General features: G+C 46.4%; 1 protein-coding gene across 8 annotated transcripts; it reads right to left on the minus strand.

Moving 5' to 3' along the window:
• Positions 1-188: 188 nt before the first annotated feature.
• LOC105491581 (olfactory receptor family 10 subfamily C member 1) lies at positions 189-19,034 on the minus strand. 8 transcript variants are annotated; one of them, XM_071097410.1, is made up of 8 exons: positions 11,853-19,034; positions 11,231-11,291; positions 8,316-8,373; positions 7,218-7,348; positions 5,317-5,373; positions 3,046-3,370; positions 629-780; positions 189-466 (listed from the first exon to the last, which is right to left on the minus strand). In XM_071097410.1, the coding sequence occupies exon 1, from the start codon at positions 17,124-17,126 to the stop codon at positions 16,188-16,190; it is 939 nt and encodes a 312-aa protein (XP_070953511.1). In that variant the 5' UTR covers positions 17,127-19,034; the 3' UTR covers positions 189-466; positions 629-780; positions 3,046-3,370; positions 5,317-5,373; positions 7,218-7,348; positions 8,316-8,373; positions 11,231-11,291; positions 11,853-16,187. The 8 variants fall into 8 exon arrangements, with proteins under 8 accessions (XP_070953511.1, XP_070953508.1, XP_070953512.1 ...); XM_071097407.1 differs by having other exon boundaries at positions 3,046-3,556; XM_071097411.1 differs by having other exon boundaries at positions 7,214-7,348.
• Positions 19,035-19,284: the final 250 nt, after the last annotated feature.

Consider the following 19,284-nt stretch of genomic DNA (forward strand, 5'->3'; position numbering starts at 1 on the left):
TCTTCATTTTGTTGTTTTATTTTATTTTTTTTTTATTCTTATTTAGAAATTTCTAAAGCAGAAATTTTCTACATCTTTAGAAATTTTCTAAAATCTTAATTTTTATCTCATTGTTGGTGTCCAGTAAATTAAGAGAAATGTGGCAAAATGACATGGAATCCAAATACATCATCAAAGAGATATTTTATTTGTAAACAAGTTACTCTCTAAGGTCTTAAAATCTACTCCAAGAGTTCTTCTCTCTGCACGTGAACAGGTGGAATAATTGTGATAAAATGGAAGAGCCCAGCAGGTGGGGTCTGTGAGATCATTCGGCTAACTCCTGCAGACAATGTGGTCTCTCTCTCTCTGTGTCTATCCCCATGCTAAGGACGCACTCCTTGTTCATCTCCAGGACAGGGTCAGCAGATGCTGCCTGGGGCATGCTGGTGATCACTGTGTCACTTTGGGTCAGGAAACACACACTCTGGAGAGGACAAAGCAAGTGAACAGACCTTGTACTCTGAGTGGAAGGCCTTTTATTTCCAAAAAATCAAACCAGAAAAATTAAAAAATATCTTGAAACAAAAGACAAGGGAAGCACAAACATAAAAACTTGAGGGTTCCAGGGGCCAGAGGGCTTCTGTACCTTAACCTGTTTCCCGCTCTGCTAAATGAGCCGATGTGTGATGTGCTCTCTTTGGTTCCATCGCTTCCTGTTGTGATTCCTCCACCCTGGGCACTTGCTCCCATCCTGTTCTGCCAGCTACTGCCTCACTCAGCAAAACCTGTCGACTTCGACTAAGATCAAGATTCATGGGTCGACCTTAGTATCACCTGCCGTTGGCCCCAGGACCATGCCCTGTGCCACCACCCAGGCCCCAGAGCCCAGGGCACAACAGATTCACCCTGACGACATCTGAACAGGTCTTTTTTCAAAAGAAGACAGAAGGGATAGCGATGCTGAGCTCCAATGCCGTGAAGAGGAGCATCACAGACAGGATCCTCTGAAATGCAGGATGCACAGGGTCTGTGCTGGATTGGCCAACCCTTCTGCCTTCCTGGGATGACCAGATGGGTTTAGACAGTGTTATCTGCTGGCTCCTTTTCCCTTGTACCTGACTCAACCTGCTCATGATCTGGGAGACAGCGTCATATCCTAGTATCTTGGCCACTCCAGGGACAGCTGTGCAGGTGGCAGGTGACACCCAAGGTTGAGCTGAGCCTCCTGACTCTTCCCTCATCTGGCCTCGAGGGAGAGTCTTGCTGCCTGTCTGAGTTTCAATTTCATCTTCTGTAAGATGGGGATTTCACACTCACCTCTTAGGGCAGTTCGCAGGTCCACAGAGGTGGTGAGGCAGAAGGCCTTCCTTTGTAAACGGAGTGCTACCCACCTAGGCTCCCTGGGGTGGGCCTGCTTGGCTTGGCTGGGAGGCAGCAAGGGGCACCTTGACCAAGCAAAGTGATGTGCTGGCACAGTTGCTAATGCTCATGCCAGTCCCCAGGAGGTACCCACCTGAGGAGGAGAACAATTCTGCTTCCCTGGGTCACCTTCCATGGAACAGTGGCTTCCCAGTAGAACAGGTAAGGCCACAGGTGTGCAGAACCTTGAATTTATTTGTACAGACTATGACTGTAGTGGGTTAGTGTTCTCCCTCAAATTCATGTCTACATAGAGCCTGAGAATGTGACGTTATCTGGAAATATGGTCTGTGTAGGTGCAACTAGTTAAGGATCTCAAGGTGAGATCATCCTGGATTTAGAGTGGACCCTAAATGCAGTAACTGGTGTTCTTATGAGAAGAGAACAGGACACAGAGACAAACAGAGGGGAAGGACCCGTGAGGATGGAGACAGAGGTTAGAGTGATGTGTCCAGAAGCCAGAGAATGCCTGGAGTTCCCCAAAGCTGGAAGAGACAAGAAACAGTCTTTTCCTAGAGCCTTCAGAGAAAGCGCGGCCCTGTCGACTCCTCAATCTTGGATTTTGCTTTCAAAACTGTGAAGGAATTCACTGCTGTTGTTTTCAGTCACCAGTTTGTGGTCCTCTGTTTTTGTGGCTATGGGAAATAAACACAAGGACCCCTCCGGCAGGGGTTGCCGCTTGTCCCCTCTCCCTGAGAAGCTCCTGAGGCAGAGAGCTCAGGCTGGTTTCTGAGGAGCTCATCCTAATTCACTGCACAAACCCCATCCAGCGCCTCAGCAGATGCCTCCCCTGCCCCTCAACCCTCCACCCCTGTGATGGCTGCTCCATCTGTGGGAGGATGGCCTGAAGCCAGCAATGAGGTAATGGGACAGTGGCCAGACTGTGCACACATCACCCTGCCTGCCACCTCTCCACCCCTAGAATATCCCCCTCTTTGGCTGCAGGAGTGAAACTTCCTCTGCCTTCTTTGCTCAATGTTCCACACATGTTCTCCTGACTTTACTGACTAAACACATTTCAGAGCAAATACTGATATTCAGACTGGCTCCGATGCAACAGAGAATGCGAAACCACATTTCATCATTTTCATAAAGTTCTGATTGCAAACAACAGTTAAAAAGCCCATTCTGTGTTTCCTAATTTTTTGGGGTCATTTTTGGCCATCTCATCCATTTTTGTGCATGTGGTAGAGTTAGGATTTAGCCTCTTACAGTCTCCCTCGACCTGTGGCTCTTGCCCGGCTGAACCCGGGGACTGCGAGTCTGTGGCCACCCTGTCTATGAGGTTCCTATGTCTCCCTGAGCTCTTGGCCTTTCCTGAGCAATTCACTACCCTGACCCTAGAGTTCTTGCTTGGACAAACCCATCCCTCGAGACTATCACAGTTAAATCAGTTTGTTTACTAAGGTGCTCAAACTGACACCAAATAGTTGGTTATGTCTTTTTGCAACTACAGTCTTGATTGATATTGTACTTGAACAACTCTTTTGGCACAGTCCAGTCAAATGCCTGCTATTCTCCCATGTGTGGGTTCCTGTCTTCTGCCCCTTTCCCCATGGTCCACACCAGAAGGAAGCAGAGAACAAGAAGCATAAAATCTTAAAGACTTCACTAGTCTGGAACATTCTACCTAAAAATACTCACCAGTAAGCTAGAGCTGGCCACAAAGCAGCTGGTGGTCTCATTCTTCAAAAAGCAGTGGCTGTCTTGAGGCACTGATAGGGGAGGCACCACCAGGTGGCACTGTCTGGCAGCCAGGAACACCCCGGCCAGGTGATAGGGAAGGACGATGAGGCCCACTGTGGCGGCCACAAGGCTTCGGAGGCTACTGATCAGGCTGTTCCAGGCCTGTAGGGGATCTGGTCAGGGTCTACTCCTGAGCAGTTCATGCTCCTGGGGCACCACGATTCCACCAGGCTGGCAGCAGGTTCACATATCCAGGACCCTTGGCAGGATGGGACTTCCACTTCTGTCATACGGTTTGATTCATTTTGTTCACTGTCAACCCTTCTCAGAGCACCCCAAGCCTACAGGAAATGCTTGCTGAAGCAAAGCATTTGGCATGATGCATGAATGCGTGAATGAAGCAGAGACTTATGGTGGGACACACAGGGGATGTGGTTCTAGTAGTTTCTCCACCCATGACTGGGCAGGGCTAGAGGAAGAGGAAGATATACACAGAACTGATGTCCCATTGGACTGAACTGAGTAGAGAAAATATTGCAATGCCCACAGTGCTTGATAAATCACAGCTTCCCTGACCTCCAAGCCCCCTACTGGTTTTACCCAGTCCACTGGCACCCTGAGGAGGTTCCTCCTACCATCTCCCCTAAGCCTAGCAAGAGGCCTCCTGCCTCATCCTGAGCTGAGGCTGGCATCAGGTGGGTTCCCTGACTTGCTCTTTCCTATCACCTGGCTCTGTCTGCAGCACCCCTGCATGGCAGAGCTCAAGGCCAAAGGGCCTTCTTATCCAAGTACAACAGATGCCCCCACAGCAGCCTCTGTCATATGGGGACAGCAGCAGGATTGGTGCTCTTCCCTTTTTTTTTCATCCACTCCACTTTGTGAAAAGGGTGCCCTGGCAGGAGCATGTGGTGCGAGGGTTCAGTGTGGGGGCAACAGCACCTGGGGCGAAGGGTGGGTGTTCAGATCCCGGCTGGGGCACTGCCCAGAGGAGGGCTGGAGAGTCACAGGTGCACCATGGGGGACCATCTGCCCTTGAAAGCAGGAAGCCTGGATTCCAGTTTTAGGGTGTCCAGACTCACTTTTCAAAGACCACCACCAGGGGAGGAATAGGCTGATGTCTGTGGTGGCTTCCAGGACACCTGGGCTAGGTGTTCCAGCCTGTCACAAACAGCCCATGGCACATGTGCTCAGGTATGCCCAGCAGCCACTGGTAAAGACCCCGGGCCTCTTCCCAGGGGCTCAATCTCGGAGCTGGGCAGTGATGGGGGACAGACGGGAAAAGGTGGTGGGCCATTTCTCCACACAGCACCAGGGATTCACAACTCATGTTGTCAGCATGTTCTGAGAAAGTCCCTTTTTTTCAGCCAGAGAAGAGGTCCCTGAGGATGGTGGGGGGTGAATTTCATAGCAGCCTGAGTGGCCCTGGAACACCGTGGTCCCCACCCTGTGCCTCCATCTGCCTCACCCAGCTGCTGCTCGCTCTGTAGGGCTTGTGCTCCTGCCCCCGTTTAGGGGACCCACACAGGCTGCTTTCCTGGAGGGCTGAGGGGAGGCTGAGGGTGGGGATGAAGAAGAGCATCTGATCCTTTGAGGGAGGTCTGAGAGAATGATAGCATCCAAACCTGGCACTGCCACCTTGAAGCTCGGCTGCCAGTTTCTTGGCAGCTTCTGTGTCAGGACAGGGAGACCCCCAGATCCCAGGTCACCAGATCCTCCACCATACCTACCTCTGCCCCCCAACCCATGCCTCTCAGCCTCCTAAGAAAGGCCTGGAAATGATTTTGCAAAAGTTTATCAATTAGATATGTTCCCATCACTGAACATCCCCTTTTCACTCTGCACCCCATTCTTTTCTGTCCCTGGCAACACAAGGATTCAGGTAACCCTTCCTGGCCCCTACCAGCAAGGCTCATCTCTTTTGGTTGATGCTTTTCTCGCCCAGGCTCCAGGCTGTGGTGCACAACAAACAGCCCATGCTCTCACTGTCCTCTTTCCCCTGTGGTCACCAAGGACCTGGATCCAGGTGGTCAGTGAACACCAAAGAGTGTCATGATGAGGCAGGATTTTCCCGTAAAGCCACCCAGAGCCTGGAGAGGGTACAGGACTCTCTGCAAAATGGGGATCATGAAAGGAGTCCCCCAAATCAGTGGGCCTGGGAAAGATCCAACTGGATGAGGTTCCACCAAAGTCCCTTTTTAGTAAGCGAGGCACTGTTGTTCCTGTACTCACCAGATGGTTGTTTGATTGTCTTCCCAAAATGACGGACAGCAATCCAGAAATGATAAACTACTCAGAAAAGAGGAAAATGGTAAAGTCAGTTCCCATATGAACAAGCACCTCAATGTCCCTACAACTGAATTGTCATATCCTTATACACCTCCAGGAACTTCCCCACAGGGTTGACATTATTGGGCGTGTTGGAAGCTGGGCCAAAGTCCAGGCCACATGTAGCTACAGGCCAAAGTTAGGGAGAGTGGATACAGGAGGCCAAGCAACCCCTAGAATCTCATGAGGACCTGACTCAGCTGGAGAGGAAGTTCCTCTAGGGCAAAGACAAAGGTGCTTAAGGCCTAGGCTCCCCCACGGGGACCAGGCAACAGTGATTTTCAAGGGAGAGAGGGCAGGTAAAGTTTACAAGACTCTATCTGGATGAAGATATTGTGGTGGGGAGAGAAAAGGCATGTGTGCTTTGAACTGTGAGTTCTGTGGGCTCTTCCGGAGTCAGAGTTAAGGACAGAAGAAAAAGGTGGTCCAAGTAGAGGGGAGACTTTGAGGCCAGGTTAAAAGCTAGAAAAAAGCGGTTGATTCTGGGTTATTACAGAAAAATGGTTCTGTGGAAATGCAGTAATTTGAAATAGCTGCAATGTATGAAAACTACATGGCATGGTGGCAAGACTATAAAAAAAAGTTATTCTGGTCCTAGCAAGAAAATAGCCAGAGAGAGAGGGAACAGGGAGGTTCATGACTCAGTGGATGCTCAAAAGCCACCATGAATGCAAGAGGCTGGGGCTGGGACGTGAAGACAGGTCTAGGCTGTGGGAAAGCCTCATTCATATTTCACAAGACTAAAAGCTTTCTCCTGAAGCTTCTTGCTGTGGCCTGAATGTCTGCTGACCCCAGATTTCATGTGCTAAATGCCTAACCTCCAATGCGATGGTATCTGGAGGTGGGGTCTTTGGGAGGTGAGCAGGTCGTAAGGGTGAAGCCCTCATCAATGGGATTACTTCCTTTATAAAAGGAACCCAGAGAGCTTCCTCTGCCCTTCCACCACGTGAGGACACAGTGAGAGGGCTCTATCTATGAACAGGCAATGGCCCTCACCAGACACCAAATCTGCTGGTGTCTCGATCTTGGACTTCCAGCCTCCAGGACTGTGAGTAATAGATGCTTGTTGTTTATAAGCCACCCAGCTTATGGTGTTTTTGTTAAAGCAGCTCAAGCTGTCTAAGACACTCCTTAATTCCAGGAGCATGGGGTTATTCAGTACTCTGAGGTTATGTCTGGAGCAGAACTCTGCAGAAGGCCTTCCACATGCCAAGAGATGACAAGCAGCAGATAGAGCTTCTAAGTGCTCCATGCCACCTCTTCAAGCTCAGTACAGGCTCTACTGGCCCCACTGGCCCTGCTGGCCCCATGGACAGGGCCACAAGTGCACCAGCCTGGCCGTCCCTCACTTGCTGTCTGTCCACCTCACGCCTACTCCTTGTGTCACCTGAACTTAGGGAGAAGTAGGGTGACCCTATGTCCAGTGTGTCAGGGACAGTCCTAGGTATTCCTGTTGTCATGGCACAAGTATTAATAGCACACCCTTTTATTCTTATAGTGTCCCTGTTGAGGCCTCGCATGGTATGGTCACCCCAGAGAGAAGCTGCAGGGCTCCCGGGGCCCTCAAGGATGGCACTATGCAGATTTTGGAAGAACTGATATTTGAGCCAGATGATCAATTCTGTTTCCGTTGGCAAAACCCCTTCTGCCAGGCCTCCTCTTGCTTCTGGCTGATTACTCCCATAACAAGTTCCATCCCTGCATCTTTGCTCTCCCCAGAGACATTGCTAGGTAGCATATCCATTTTCTGTGCCCTGCTCCATCCCAGAGATCACCCTCCATGAGCACCCATCCTACTCACATACTTGGCTCCTATGAAAGGGTATCCAGACATCACCAAGGTGAGAACCACTGGGCCAAAGTGACAGGGGAAGGAAGTGCATGCCGAAATGATGTCCATGTTCATAACTGCAAAGCCACAGAGGGTCTGGATGGTCTGTTAGGAGAAGAAGGGTCACCAGGTGTGTCCCCAGAAAGATATGCTCAAGTCTTAACCCCTGATACCTGGGAATGTGATCTTCTTTGGAAATAGGGTATTTGTAGATGTCATTGGGATGTCAGTTAAAATGAGGTCAGAGTGGAACAGGGAGGGCCCTTAATCCAGTATGACTGGTGTAGGTACAAGACAAGAGAAACAGGTAGACACTGGCAAAGAGAACATCACACAAAAACGGAGGCAGAGGTGGGAGGGATGCAGCCACAACCACGGAGGGCCAACAACTGCCAGGATCCACCAGAACTGGGAGAGAAAGCCTGGCCTTGCCCAGACCTGGATTTCAGACTCTGGCCTCCAGAATTCTCCAGAATTGGGAGAGCATGAGATTCTGTTTTGTTTTGTTGTTGTTGTTGTTTTAGGCATCTGGTTTGTGGTAGTTTGTTACCATGGCCCCAGGAAACCAACTCACTGGATAAGGCAATCAAGGACCAGTCCTTGTCAGTTTCCCCAGGGAAGCAGAGTGCTGGAGCTCTCTGTGCAACCCAAAGAGATGGTGCAGAAACAGAAAAAGTCTCTTGGGGGCATGGGAAACCCGGCACGCAGGACATGCTCCCAGCCCTTCCTAGTGCTGGCTGAGATCAGCGTGCAGTGAAATGCTGGGTGTTTCTGTCCTTAGCTCTGAACCGTAGCACTGGGATCCCAGGTGATGGCTGGTCCCAGCCCAGGAGGTGCCCATACCCTGTGCTCCCTCTCCTCCTCAGTACAAAGAAGCACTTAGGAGACAGCAGGTGGGGCAGGAACTCTCTGCAGGATGAGTGGACACAGGTACCTCTGTTCGGGGCATGGCTCCTTGGGGGAGAGGGACCTCAGAGCTGTGACGGGGTCCCAGGTGGCCTCTGAAACAGCCTCAGATTATTTCTGCCACAAGATTTCACATTCATGTAACGTTTACCAAGCAACGTCTTACCTGTTCTAACTGTGGAGTCAGCCGGGAAATCACTTTTCAACCCAAAGTTAGACGTGGCCTGGAGATTGAAGGAACAGCTGAGGCTCCCACAAGTAGGTAGGCACTGGCCCTGGGCCCCAGGCCCTTCCTCCTGGTGCCCGTGTTGCCCAGCTCCTTCCTTCCATTCCCCCCTCCTCCCTTTGATCATGCAATGGAGTTGTATTTCTTTAAAAAAATCATGGATCATATGAGAGATGTTAGAAGGCAGACTAAGGGCAAGTGTCTGTTTTCTAATGGTTAATTTCTCAAGAAGGGAGAATAGGAGATGAGATTTCTATAATTTTCAGAAAGAAAAAAAATCCCTGGAAAGTAAAATCTAGAATAATTTTTTCAACAGACTATTTTTTCGTTTTTGTCTCCAAATAAAGTATATGCAAATATGTTATTATTCCCTTAAAATGAGTTAAGCAGCCAAAGTTTTGTATCTCAGGTGAATGCTCCCCAGAGCACAAAACTGGGGAATCTCTTGCTTTCTTGTGGAAAATGACTGGGTGGTCCCAGAGGGCTCCCCCGACGCCTCCAGAGCAGCCTGGAACTCCTTAAGCCAAACCAAAGGCTCTGTCCCCAAAGTGAATGGTCCTCCCGGCACCCACTCAGCCTCTGCCCTTTGCTTGGCTGTTCTTACCCCAAGCACCTGGGCCTTTTTTTTCAGATCTTTTCTCATGTCATCCTGGTTGGGAGGCTCCAGATTCTCTGTGAGGGGCTCAAAGATGCAACTTTGTGGAAGGACCACATGGTATCCACTGGGCAGGGCTCTGGACCTGGATAGGGACTGCTGCTGCCACCAGAAGAGGCACAGAGCCAGGTCCGACTCTGAACTGAGACTTAACATTGCAAACTTCCCAAGCTTCAGATTTCCCTGGGTAGTCAACCAGAATCCCCCAGTCATCCCAAGGCAACCTGGGTTCTAGGAAGGAACCTGGGATTAGGGGTGCCTCAAATCCCTGGGGTAGTGGGAATTCTCATAGGTGCTTGGCATTGCACAACACCTGTTGAGAGCACAGCATGCCCTGAGGAGGGTCACAGGCAAAGACAGCAGACCAGCCTGCCTGCAGGTCCCCAGCCCCACCTTCATTCTGGTCATGAATTTCCTGCAGTTCCTAACAGGCTTGGGACATGCTCCCTCCAGCCCAGTTTCAACATTGGATGCTTTCCAAATTCTGCTCTCCATCCCTTCGTATGCCAGGTCTACCCCTTTCAGGACATCCAGTTAGCACTGCCCTGCTTCTATAATCCAAATATTACGTGATTCTTTGTAGGAAAACCAGTTGTTGGTGTCAGAGCTCTCTGAGCACTGACAGTAGGCTAGGCTTCACGCTACGGCAGTGCTGTTCCTTACACACAGCAAGGCCCATAATCAGAGTCCGAGGTACTAGTTCTAAATGAGTAATACATTCTCCGCCCAGAAACACCTAGTCACAGCATGGCCTCTGTATGAATGTGTAGTAAATGTTAGCAATTATGAGTAATGCCAGGTCTAACTGTCACAGCCGATGTGACAAAGCCCACTGGCTCTGGGTCTTTTCTCACTTTATCTCCTCAGCTCCCTTCTTCCCCATCTTGTAGTGTAAGGCAGCTGCATATGGCAGAAAGAGAATGTGGTCCAGCCCTTCCTCTGGTCTCTGCAGCTGAACCCAGGCCCCACCTGCCTCAAGGGCTCTGTTCACTGCATCAGCCCCTCCTAAGGACGGCACAGTCAGGAAACAGTCTGAAGTTGCCCAGAGAGAGGAGGATCCTGCTCCTGTGGCCCTTTGTCCAACTGCTTCTGGGCTTGCAGGATGTTCTGGGACCTCTGGGCTGGAGTGGGCAACACCTGCAGCTCAGAAACCATGTCCCAAATCAGGCACGTGAAGGAGTCTAGTGGAAAAAGTAATGGGCCACAGAAACAAGGCTGCTGGGTGCCTTTCACAAGCTCACAGACAGCATCCTTCAAAAGAGACCGCAACACTGACATTGGCAGATATCTCTCAGGGGGCCTGTGTGACTTTCATCTCCTCTGAGGCCTCTGGGCTTCACCGGCCCGTGTCAACCCACTCTGCCCTGATTGGCAGGGAACACCCCGCATCTCTAGCTCAGGCAGTTATGACGACAAAATTTATAGGACCCTTCCTGCAGCAACTCTTTAATTTTTAGAACAAGGGCAGTGGCATTGTGATTGAGTTCAATTGCTGGGGAATTGATTGCATTGAACTTGTGGTGGGTGGTATTGTGTGCACTGAAGACAATGCGTGCATTAAGATCTCAGAACTTCAGAGCTGCAAGGGTGCCCCATTTAGCAACCTCTAATTGGCTAAGAAGGTTGTGGCTTGGCTTTCCAGGCCCCTGGCAGGTGACATTGTCAGTCTTAGCTGCCAGGAGAGGAAACATCTAGAAAATGCTATTGCACAAACCAGGTGGAGGTTATGGTAGATGAGACAGATTAATAATAATGCCTCTCCTTGCGGGAAATGGGATTGGGTGGTGAGGAGGGAGACAGGCAAGAGAAGCTCAGGGAAGGGAGGAAGTGAGTCTGGGCTGCAGCGAGAGTGAAGGAGAATGAAGAGGATCCACTGAGAAGCTGATCAGAGGAGAAATACAAAGGAAGTTGACCAGATTGTGAGGACTATGTAGAATAAGGCACACGGTGGGAACTTGATAATTATTCGCAGACTTGAAAGAAGTGTACAGGATTAGCCAAAAGAAAAAAAAGGTTGAATAGACAGTGGGTGGCATCTTTGAAGCTTGAAGTTTGCACTAATACCCCACCTTATGTTTTTCTCAGCTCTCAGAGGATCAACCCTGGAATCTTTTGTGTAGCAAGCCTGGTCAGCTCCTAATCCTTCTCCTTATGTCCCTGGGAGACCCAGAGCCCCTGTTTCTTGGTGGCCCTGATGTACCTGAGTTCTCTTCCTTCTTCTACAACATTTCCTCTTCCAACTCTTTGCTAGTCTTCCCTGACTGGAAAGAGTTAAGGCCAGTGAGAGCACACAACCTAGAGAGGCAGAGAGGCTGGCAATGCACAAGCACACACTCCCATTTCCAGGACTGAGCTAGAGCCTTTGTTCAGTGTCTCCTCCTGAGTCCTACATTCCTTTCCTGGCCCCTGTGTAAGATCCCCACCTGCTAGTCTCTCCAAGCCCACCCCAGGGCACTGATCTGTGAGTCCCAGAGAGCTCAGTGGGGAGCAGAAAGGCAGGGGGACCAGGCTGCCACAGGAGCAGCCGATGGGGGGAATCAGTGAGCATAGACTGTGGGAGTGAGCTCTGGTTGGGAGGTTGCTCCAAGTCCTGTGAAGAGACTGGGCCAGGATGCACAGAGATGGCTTTCCTTGTGAGCAGGTCTTTTTTCCTTCCTCTGAGGTCTTTTTTGTTCTTTCTCTTTTCTATGCTCAGTTCTTCAGCCTGCATCTATTTCCTCTTTCTCTCCCTCTCCCTTCCCTTCCATCTGACTTCTACCCTCCCTCCCTGATGCCACAGTCACTTCCTACTTCAGTTCTGCAAAGCTAAAGAATAAGGATACTGGCCAGGCACAGTGTCTCACGCCTGTAATCTCAGCTCTTTGGGAGGCGAAGGCAGGTGGATCACGAGGTCAGAAGTTCAAGATGAGCCTGGGCAACATGGTGAAACCTGTCTCTACTAAAAATACAAAAATTAGCTGGGCATGATGGTAGGCACTTGTAATCCCAGCTACTCAGAAGGCTGAGGCAGGAGGATCACCTAAAACCGGAAGGCAGAGGTTGCAGTGAGCCAAGATCGTGCAACTGCACTCTAGCCTGGGCAACAAGAGTAAAATCCTGTCAAAAAAAGAAAGAAAGAATCAGGACACCTCTGGTAGCAGATACCATTAGGAGCTGGTGTGCACTACAGTGAGTGGGTCCCATTGGATTAGGGAAGTTAAGGAAGGGGGGTCAGGGGAGATAGTTTGGTAGGAGGAAGCATTAGGGACAGAGCAGTGGGAGTTCAAGAAGCAGGTAAAGGCTTGCTCAGGGGCAAGGGCACGTGTGAGTAGGGGAGATGTGAGGTTCAGGAAGGTAGAATACAGTAGGGGAAGACGCAATATGGGGATCACTGATGGACTTACCCTAGCTTTTGAGTAGTGTTTGTCTTGAAAACCAATGACTGTGCTTATATTGCCCAGGATTAATGTAGTTCAAGGTCCATTGGTAGCCATGGTGGAGAAGGAGTGTTTGTTGCGATCTTCTTTCTGGTTCTTTGTAAGAATATCAGCTATAAGAAGCATATATTCTTTGGGACAAATAAGCACAGAATGGTGGAGATGGAACTCAATCCAGAGCTCATTTTATTTAGCCCTTATGTTTATTGATGATGAAACTGAAAATCAAGAAGATGATGCAAAGAGTTTGCTCTAGGCCATGTGAAGTTTTAGTAACAGAGTAGAGATCATAACCCATGTCTTCAGTCTTTACCCAAGTATATTAGTCTGTTTTCATGCTGCTGATAAAGACTTACCCGAGGCTGGGCAATTTACAAAACAAAGAAGTTTATTTGACTTACAGTTCCATATGGTTGGGGAGGCCTCACAATCATGGTGGAAGGCAAGGAGGAGCAAGTCACATCTTACATGGATGGTAGCAGGAAAAATGAGAGCTTGTGTAGGGCAACTCCCGTTTCTAAAACCATCAGATCAAGTGAGATCCATTCACTATCGCAAGAACAGCACAGGAAACACCCACTCCCATAATTCAATCATCTCTCACCAGGTCCCTCCCATAACACATGAGAATTATGGGAGCTACAAGATGAGATTTGGGTGGGGACATAGAGCCAAACCATATCACCAGGGATTTTTCATTTGATACTTTCCCCTGCCTATTTTTTTTTTTCTTACTGATTGATGGCTCTAAGTCTTGCTCCAGAAAGACTAATATGCTGGCTTACATAAATGTGCAGAAAATAAGGATCAGGGAGACTGGACAAAGAAAAAGGTAGAATAGAAAAACAACAACAACAGCAGGTGAGGCCAGAAACTAGATACCTCAAAAACATATGTGAGGAATTGCACATTTCCTGGAGATGAATTACAAATTCAGGTGGAAACTTGTTAGCTGTCATATTAAGAGGAAAAGTGATTATTTAATTTCTTAAAAAATTAAACTTACACTTTCCATACGATGCAGCCATTTCACGTCTATGTATTTACCCCAGAGAAATGAAAGCATACAAAGACTTTGTGCACAAATGTTCATAGAATCTTCATTCTATGAACCAAAAACTGGAAACAACCCAAACTTCCTTTAGCAGGTGAATGAATAAACAAATTGTGAAAACAACCCTAATTTCCTTCAGCAGGTGAACGGATTAACAAATTATGTCATATCCATACAATGGAGTCTCACTCAGAAATGAAAAAGAATGGCTGTTGTACACACCATGACATGGCCGAATCTCCAAATATGCTGAATGAAAGAAGTCAGACTAAAAAGAGTACATGTTTTATAATTCCATTTATATAAAACTCTGAAAAAAGAAAAATATAGTGCTGGGAAGTAGATCAGAGGTTGCTTGGGAATGAGGAGTTTAGGGAGGGGTAAAAGAGAGAGATTACAATGGGGAGTGAGGGAGCAAGGGGGATGGATATGTTAATTTCGTGATTGTGCCTGTAATGTCATGGTACATACATAGGTCAAAACTTATCAAATTGCACACTTGAACATGTACAATTTGTCATATGCCAATTGTACTTCCATAAAACTGTAAGGAAAAGTTATTGCTTATATGATAGGAAAAGTACAGTGATTCCTATCACTGAGATATGAGAGAAATGATGCCTCCGAGAGTTTCATAATGTTGCTTCTTGTAATCTTTCTCAATGTAAACCAATGGCTTAATGCCAAAACACTCTTTACCAAGACCAGTTCTAGGAAAGATGAGTTGATGGAGATGCGTAGGAGATGGAAATATTTAAGCATTTTAAATGTGTAGCTCTGTGCTCATCTGCTTTAGCCTGGGGATAAGATTTAGATTTTAAATTATCAGAGGAAAAGCTGTTTTGACCATCCTTTAGGCAATCCTTCTTAAATGCTGTTCCTCTCTATTGAAGTTTTGTTCAATTGAAGAGCAGTAGTTTTGAGGTTTTCCACATTGATAAAATGAGTATAAGGAAGGCCATACAACCCCTTTTGAGGGGTGGGGACAGGGAGTAACACCTTGTCTTTTCGCTTTACATTGTGAGCGTTTTCTTACTTTGCAAACTGTTCTCTGATAGTTTCATGAGAATCAGTGTTTTCTTAATGAGACAGCAAGTGCTTTCTGGACAAAATTACCACCCTGTATGTACTTGATATTCTCCACAGTGCCAAAGAGCAATAGGCACCTAGAATGTTTGCAATAAATAGTGGTGCATTTGAATAAAGTGTTGGAATGATATGAAGTATGTAGATTGCATTTTTAATTATTAATAAATACTTGCCTCTTGGAGATGGCTTTTTGTGATTCACCCTCTCAGCTTATCTCATTTATTTGTTCTGCAGTTCACTGACTCTCCTGCATGTCATAGCCCTAATATTTGCTCTTCTGTGTCTTGGTAGTTTTTGGCTCATGTCTGTGCTGGGTAGCAGTTTCTGTTAGCAGTGATGTATAGAGCCTCTTCTTCCACCTTCCTCTGGGTCTCTTGGGTCCCAATGCCACTGATATTTCAAGAATACCCTTCTCTCCCCAGCAAAGGCACCCCATGTGAGCCAAACATTAGCCTTCATACTGACCTGTCTGACTGGCTAACAAAAACATCTATCAGGATACTATTTTGTGCCAGATACTAAACTGGATTGTTTGCAAGTCTACAAATTCTCACAAAACCCCAATGAATTCGACTCTTTTGTTATCACAGCTTTATAGATAAGAAAATTAAGGCTCACATAAAAACAAAACAAAACAAAAAACAAACAGATTATGTCCTTTGCAGCAACATGCATGGAACTGAAGGTTGTTATTCTAAGCAAACTAATGCAGGAACAGAAAACCAAATACCATATGTTCTCAGTTAAAAGTGGGAGCTAAACACTGAGTACACATGAACACAAAGAAAGGAACAATAGATACCAGGACATAATTGAGGGTGGAGGATAGAAGAAGGGTCTGCTTATCAGGTACTATGCTTATTACCTGGGTGACTAAATAATCATTTTGAGATGAAATTTACCTATATAACAAACCTGCACATGTACCCTTGAATCTAAAATAAAAGTTAAAAACATTAAGACTCAGAGAGATTATATCATTTGCCTGTGATGACATAGCTAACTAGCTGGGAAAAAATGAGACTTGGACTTTAAGTCTGTCTGACATCAAAATCTGTTCTCTTAATCTCTGTGGCATATGAATTTCCATAAGAACTTACCTTCACTGAAACCTTTGTGGCCACTCCTTACATCTTGAGGAATCTGTCTTTAGCTGGTAGTAGATTTAAATAGGTATAATTATGTTTGCTAAGGTACTAATCAGTAGTACCACCCAAGAAACAAATGCTTTACCTAAGATGTACAAACGTCAAATGACTTTAAGGATCATTGCTGTGGCTGAAAATTTTATTACCTTGATAGTCTGATGGGGATAACATTTTGTAACTTTATCCCTGTTTGTCAACTTGCTCTGCTTCTGAAATTGATCCTCCATCCTGGGTTTCTTGTTTCTTGCAACAGAAAGCAGAATAGAATATGTATGTGTCGCGAGGTTCTGAGGAGAGCATTTGGCTACGGTAGCTTTTCAAAGATGAGTTTGTCTTTCTGACAGGCTGGCCCTCCCCTAATGTGAAGAAAGACCTTAAGGGAGACCCTTTGATCCTTAGTTATTTGGGACTGACTCAGAGCGCTGCACAGAAGTTACTATCGCCCCCTTTTCAAATCTCCATAGGCACCATTTTCTGCATGGTTCTCTTTAGGGCAGCTTTGACCTCTGTGTTCCGCAGGCTGTAGATAATGGGGTTGAGGATGGGGGTGACCACAGCATAGATGAGGGACACCAGAGGGTCAGTAACTGGATCGTAACTGGCCTTAGGGCGAATATAGATAAAGATGGCGGTGCCATAGAAGAGGGAGACCACGATCAGGTGGGAGGAGCAGGTGGAGAAGGCCTTACGGCGGCCGACAGCAGATGGGATCCGGAAGATGGTAACCAGGACACGCCCGTAGGAGCCCAGGATGAGGCCAAAGGGGCAGAGGATGATGAGCGCTGCGGCCAGGATAATCTGCAGTTCATTAAGCGAGGTGTCCCCACATACCAGCTGCAGGACAGGCTGGATCTCACAGAAGAAGTGCGGGATGGCACTGGGACCACAGAAGGGCAAGGAGAAGATGAAAGAGGTGTGGCCCAACCCCACCAGCACACCACAGGCCCACGCAGACCCAGTTAGCTGTAGACACATCCGGTGGCTCAGCAGCAGTGGGTAGCGGAGGGGTTCACAGATGGCTGCATAGCGGTCATAGGCCATGGCTGCCAGGAGGCAGCACTCTGTGGCACCAAAGAAGAGGAAGAAGAACATCTGGAGAGCACATCCAGAGCGAGAGATGTGGCACTGGCCAGTGAGTAGGTGGTGAAGCAGCAGGGGGACCGTGACAGACGTATAGCCAATCTCCAAGGTCGAGAGGACGCGCAGAAAGAAGTACATAGGGGACTGGAGGGCAGCATCGGTGGAGACCAGCACCACAATGAGGAAATTGCCTGCCACGGTCAGCAGGTAGATAGTGAGAAAAACAGAGAAGAGCAAGCCCTGGAGGTCGGCCAGGTGGGAGAAGCCTACTAGAAGAAATTCAGTCACCATGGAGGTGTTTGCCTTCATCCTGCCTACATCCCTTTGATTGGAAGACAAAAGAAATGGCAAGGAAAAATCACAACTATGGAATCGTGAAATGGGCAAAGATGACCTCTCTCTGCATCTGATCCCAGCGCTGGATCTCCCTTTCTGTTAGAATATCATGGACTTTGAAATCAGGCAGCCCGGCCTGGAGTCCATATTCCAGCCTTGCTCACTCTTGAAATCCTGGACGAATATTTGTCTCTCTCAGCCTGGATCCCTGACTTCATCTCTTCCTGATAGTGCCTATCATTCAGAAAAACACGTTGAATTGTGTTTTAAGTTTCACCTGGGCTGAGGATTAAATCAGTCTAGCTGCCTTTTCACTCTATTCTGATTTTCCGATTCTTCCTGCAGGGCTGGAGACAAATTTTCCCTCATAGCAGATCCTTTTCTCCTCAAAGTCAGGATTTGTTTCATGTTCATGGCAAAAAAATTTTTTTCCAAGTCAAGGGAATTTTCTGTCCTGTTCTACTCCCTCTTCAATCCTCTATTTGTTTTTCTTTTCTTCTTTCACATATTTTTTCTCTCTTTTCCTATCAACTTGTCTCCTGTTTGATAAGAGGTGACCTCTCTTATCACCTCTTGTCCTCTAGTTTTCTTTTTTCCAGCTCTTTCTTCAGTTACCAGATTCACTTAGCCTTTCTTCTTTTTCTATCATTTTACCATCAATTTCACAGTTTTCAAGGAGGACAAAAATAATTTGAAAGATACTCTCTTTTAAGCTCCTCTAGCAGTTAAACAGTTCAACTATTTAGAGGGGTGAGTATTTCTCTAGTTTAAAAAAATGCTCAGGTAAAAGATGACAAGAACTTCCTTAATTGCTTATTTCTGCATCTTACAGTCTTTCAAACTTAATCCTCTTATATTGTAAACATGAAAATCCCCAACTCACACACATAAACTTCACAAATCCACACACTGACAAATTATATTTCAAAATATAGGCACAGAAGAAGAGCCCAATATTCTCAGATGCCAAATTTATCTGAAGTCACAAATCATGTATTATATTGGTATTATTACAGATAACAAAGTCAAAATACACTTAACATAAAACTACAAACACCCAAAGATACACTTGAATATATACATAAATTCAACATTCCAACCACATTCAAGGCTGTGTATTAGAAATACAGGTCCACACACTGATATTCTTTTGCAATTGAAGAGCCCTGGATTCATTCTATTCTGGGGGCTCTTTCAGTGTTTTCCAGAAGACATTGTCTCAAAAGTATCTTTCTATTTGGAGAAATAACCAGAGAAAAAGGCAGATGGCATCTGTGACTTGCTTATTTTCCTTTTATCTACATAGTGAATCCCTCTTGAGGAAGGCTGTCTTAGGTTTGTTGTCTCTCTTTAAGGTCTCTGAGGATCTGAGTCTCCAAGCATTCTTGGCTTTCCAATGGGGAGAATGCTTCATATAACCAATTAATCTGTTATTTTGGAGTCTGTTTCTTAGATTTCAAGAAATACAGAATGACCTGTTAAGAACATTTCAAAGAATATATCCAGAGCTATTGGTTTCTCTTAGTTCTCCCATAATATCTCTGGTTTAACCATTTTAATTTTCTTCTTTTTTCTCATGTTTTTTCCCATCACTGTAGATGTTCTAGTACATCTATAAAAAGTAGTAATGAAATTTTACCCTTCCTATTGCTATTGATATAATCCAGTAATCAATTCATTTGATAACCACTTATAGAGTCCCTTGCAGGTTTTAGTGATTCTACAGAAAACTAATAATATAAAAGAGAAATAAACATGTTTTGACCCTATTGAGCTGCTAAATGTCATTTTCTTAGACAACTGTCACTAATTTTTCTCGCTTTAATTTCTTTTTCATTTATTATACAATATCTTTTTTTTGCATTTTTGTCATTTGTACCTATTATTTGATTTGTTGCTTCTGTGTTTTTATACATTTTCATAGATATGATAAAAGCTGTGTGTCAAATAGAATGTTTTCAAGACACACCAACCATTACAACAAGCACCAACTCAAACTGGTTTAAGTAATAATTTTACTTATTAATTTACATAACTAGAAGTTCAAGGTTTACATATACTGGATCTCCTACTTAGTTTTCTTCTGATTCCTTTATATTTTCTCCTTTCATTTATTTATTAGATTTGGCTG

Source organism: Macaca nemestrina, chromosome 5 (genome assembly GCF_043159975.1).
Source record: "Macaca nemestrina isolate mMacNem1 chromosome 5, mMacNem.hap1, whole genome shotgun sequence".
Lineage (NCBI taxonomy): Eukaryota > Metazoa > Chordata > Mammalia > Primates > Cercopithecidae > Macaca > Macaca nemestrina.

Coding starts and splice junctions, on each gene's coding strand:
- LOC105491581 (XM_071097410.1), bottom strand. CDS start 17,126: ATGAAGGCAAACACCTCCATGGTGACTGAATTTCTTCTAGTAGGCTTC.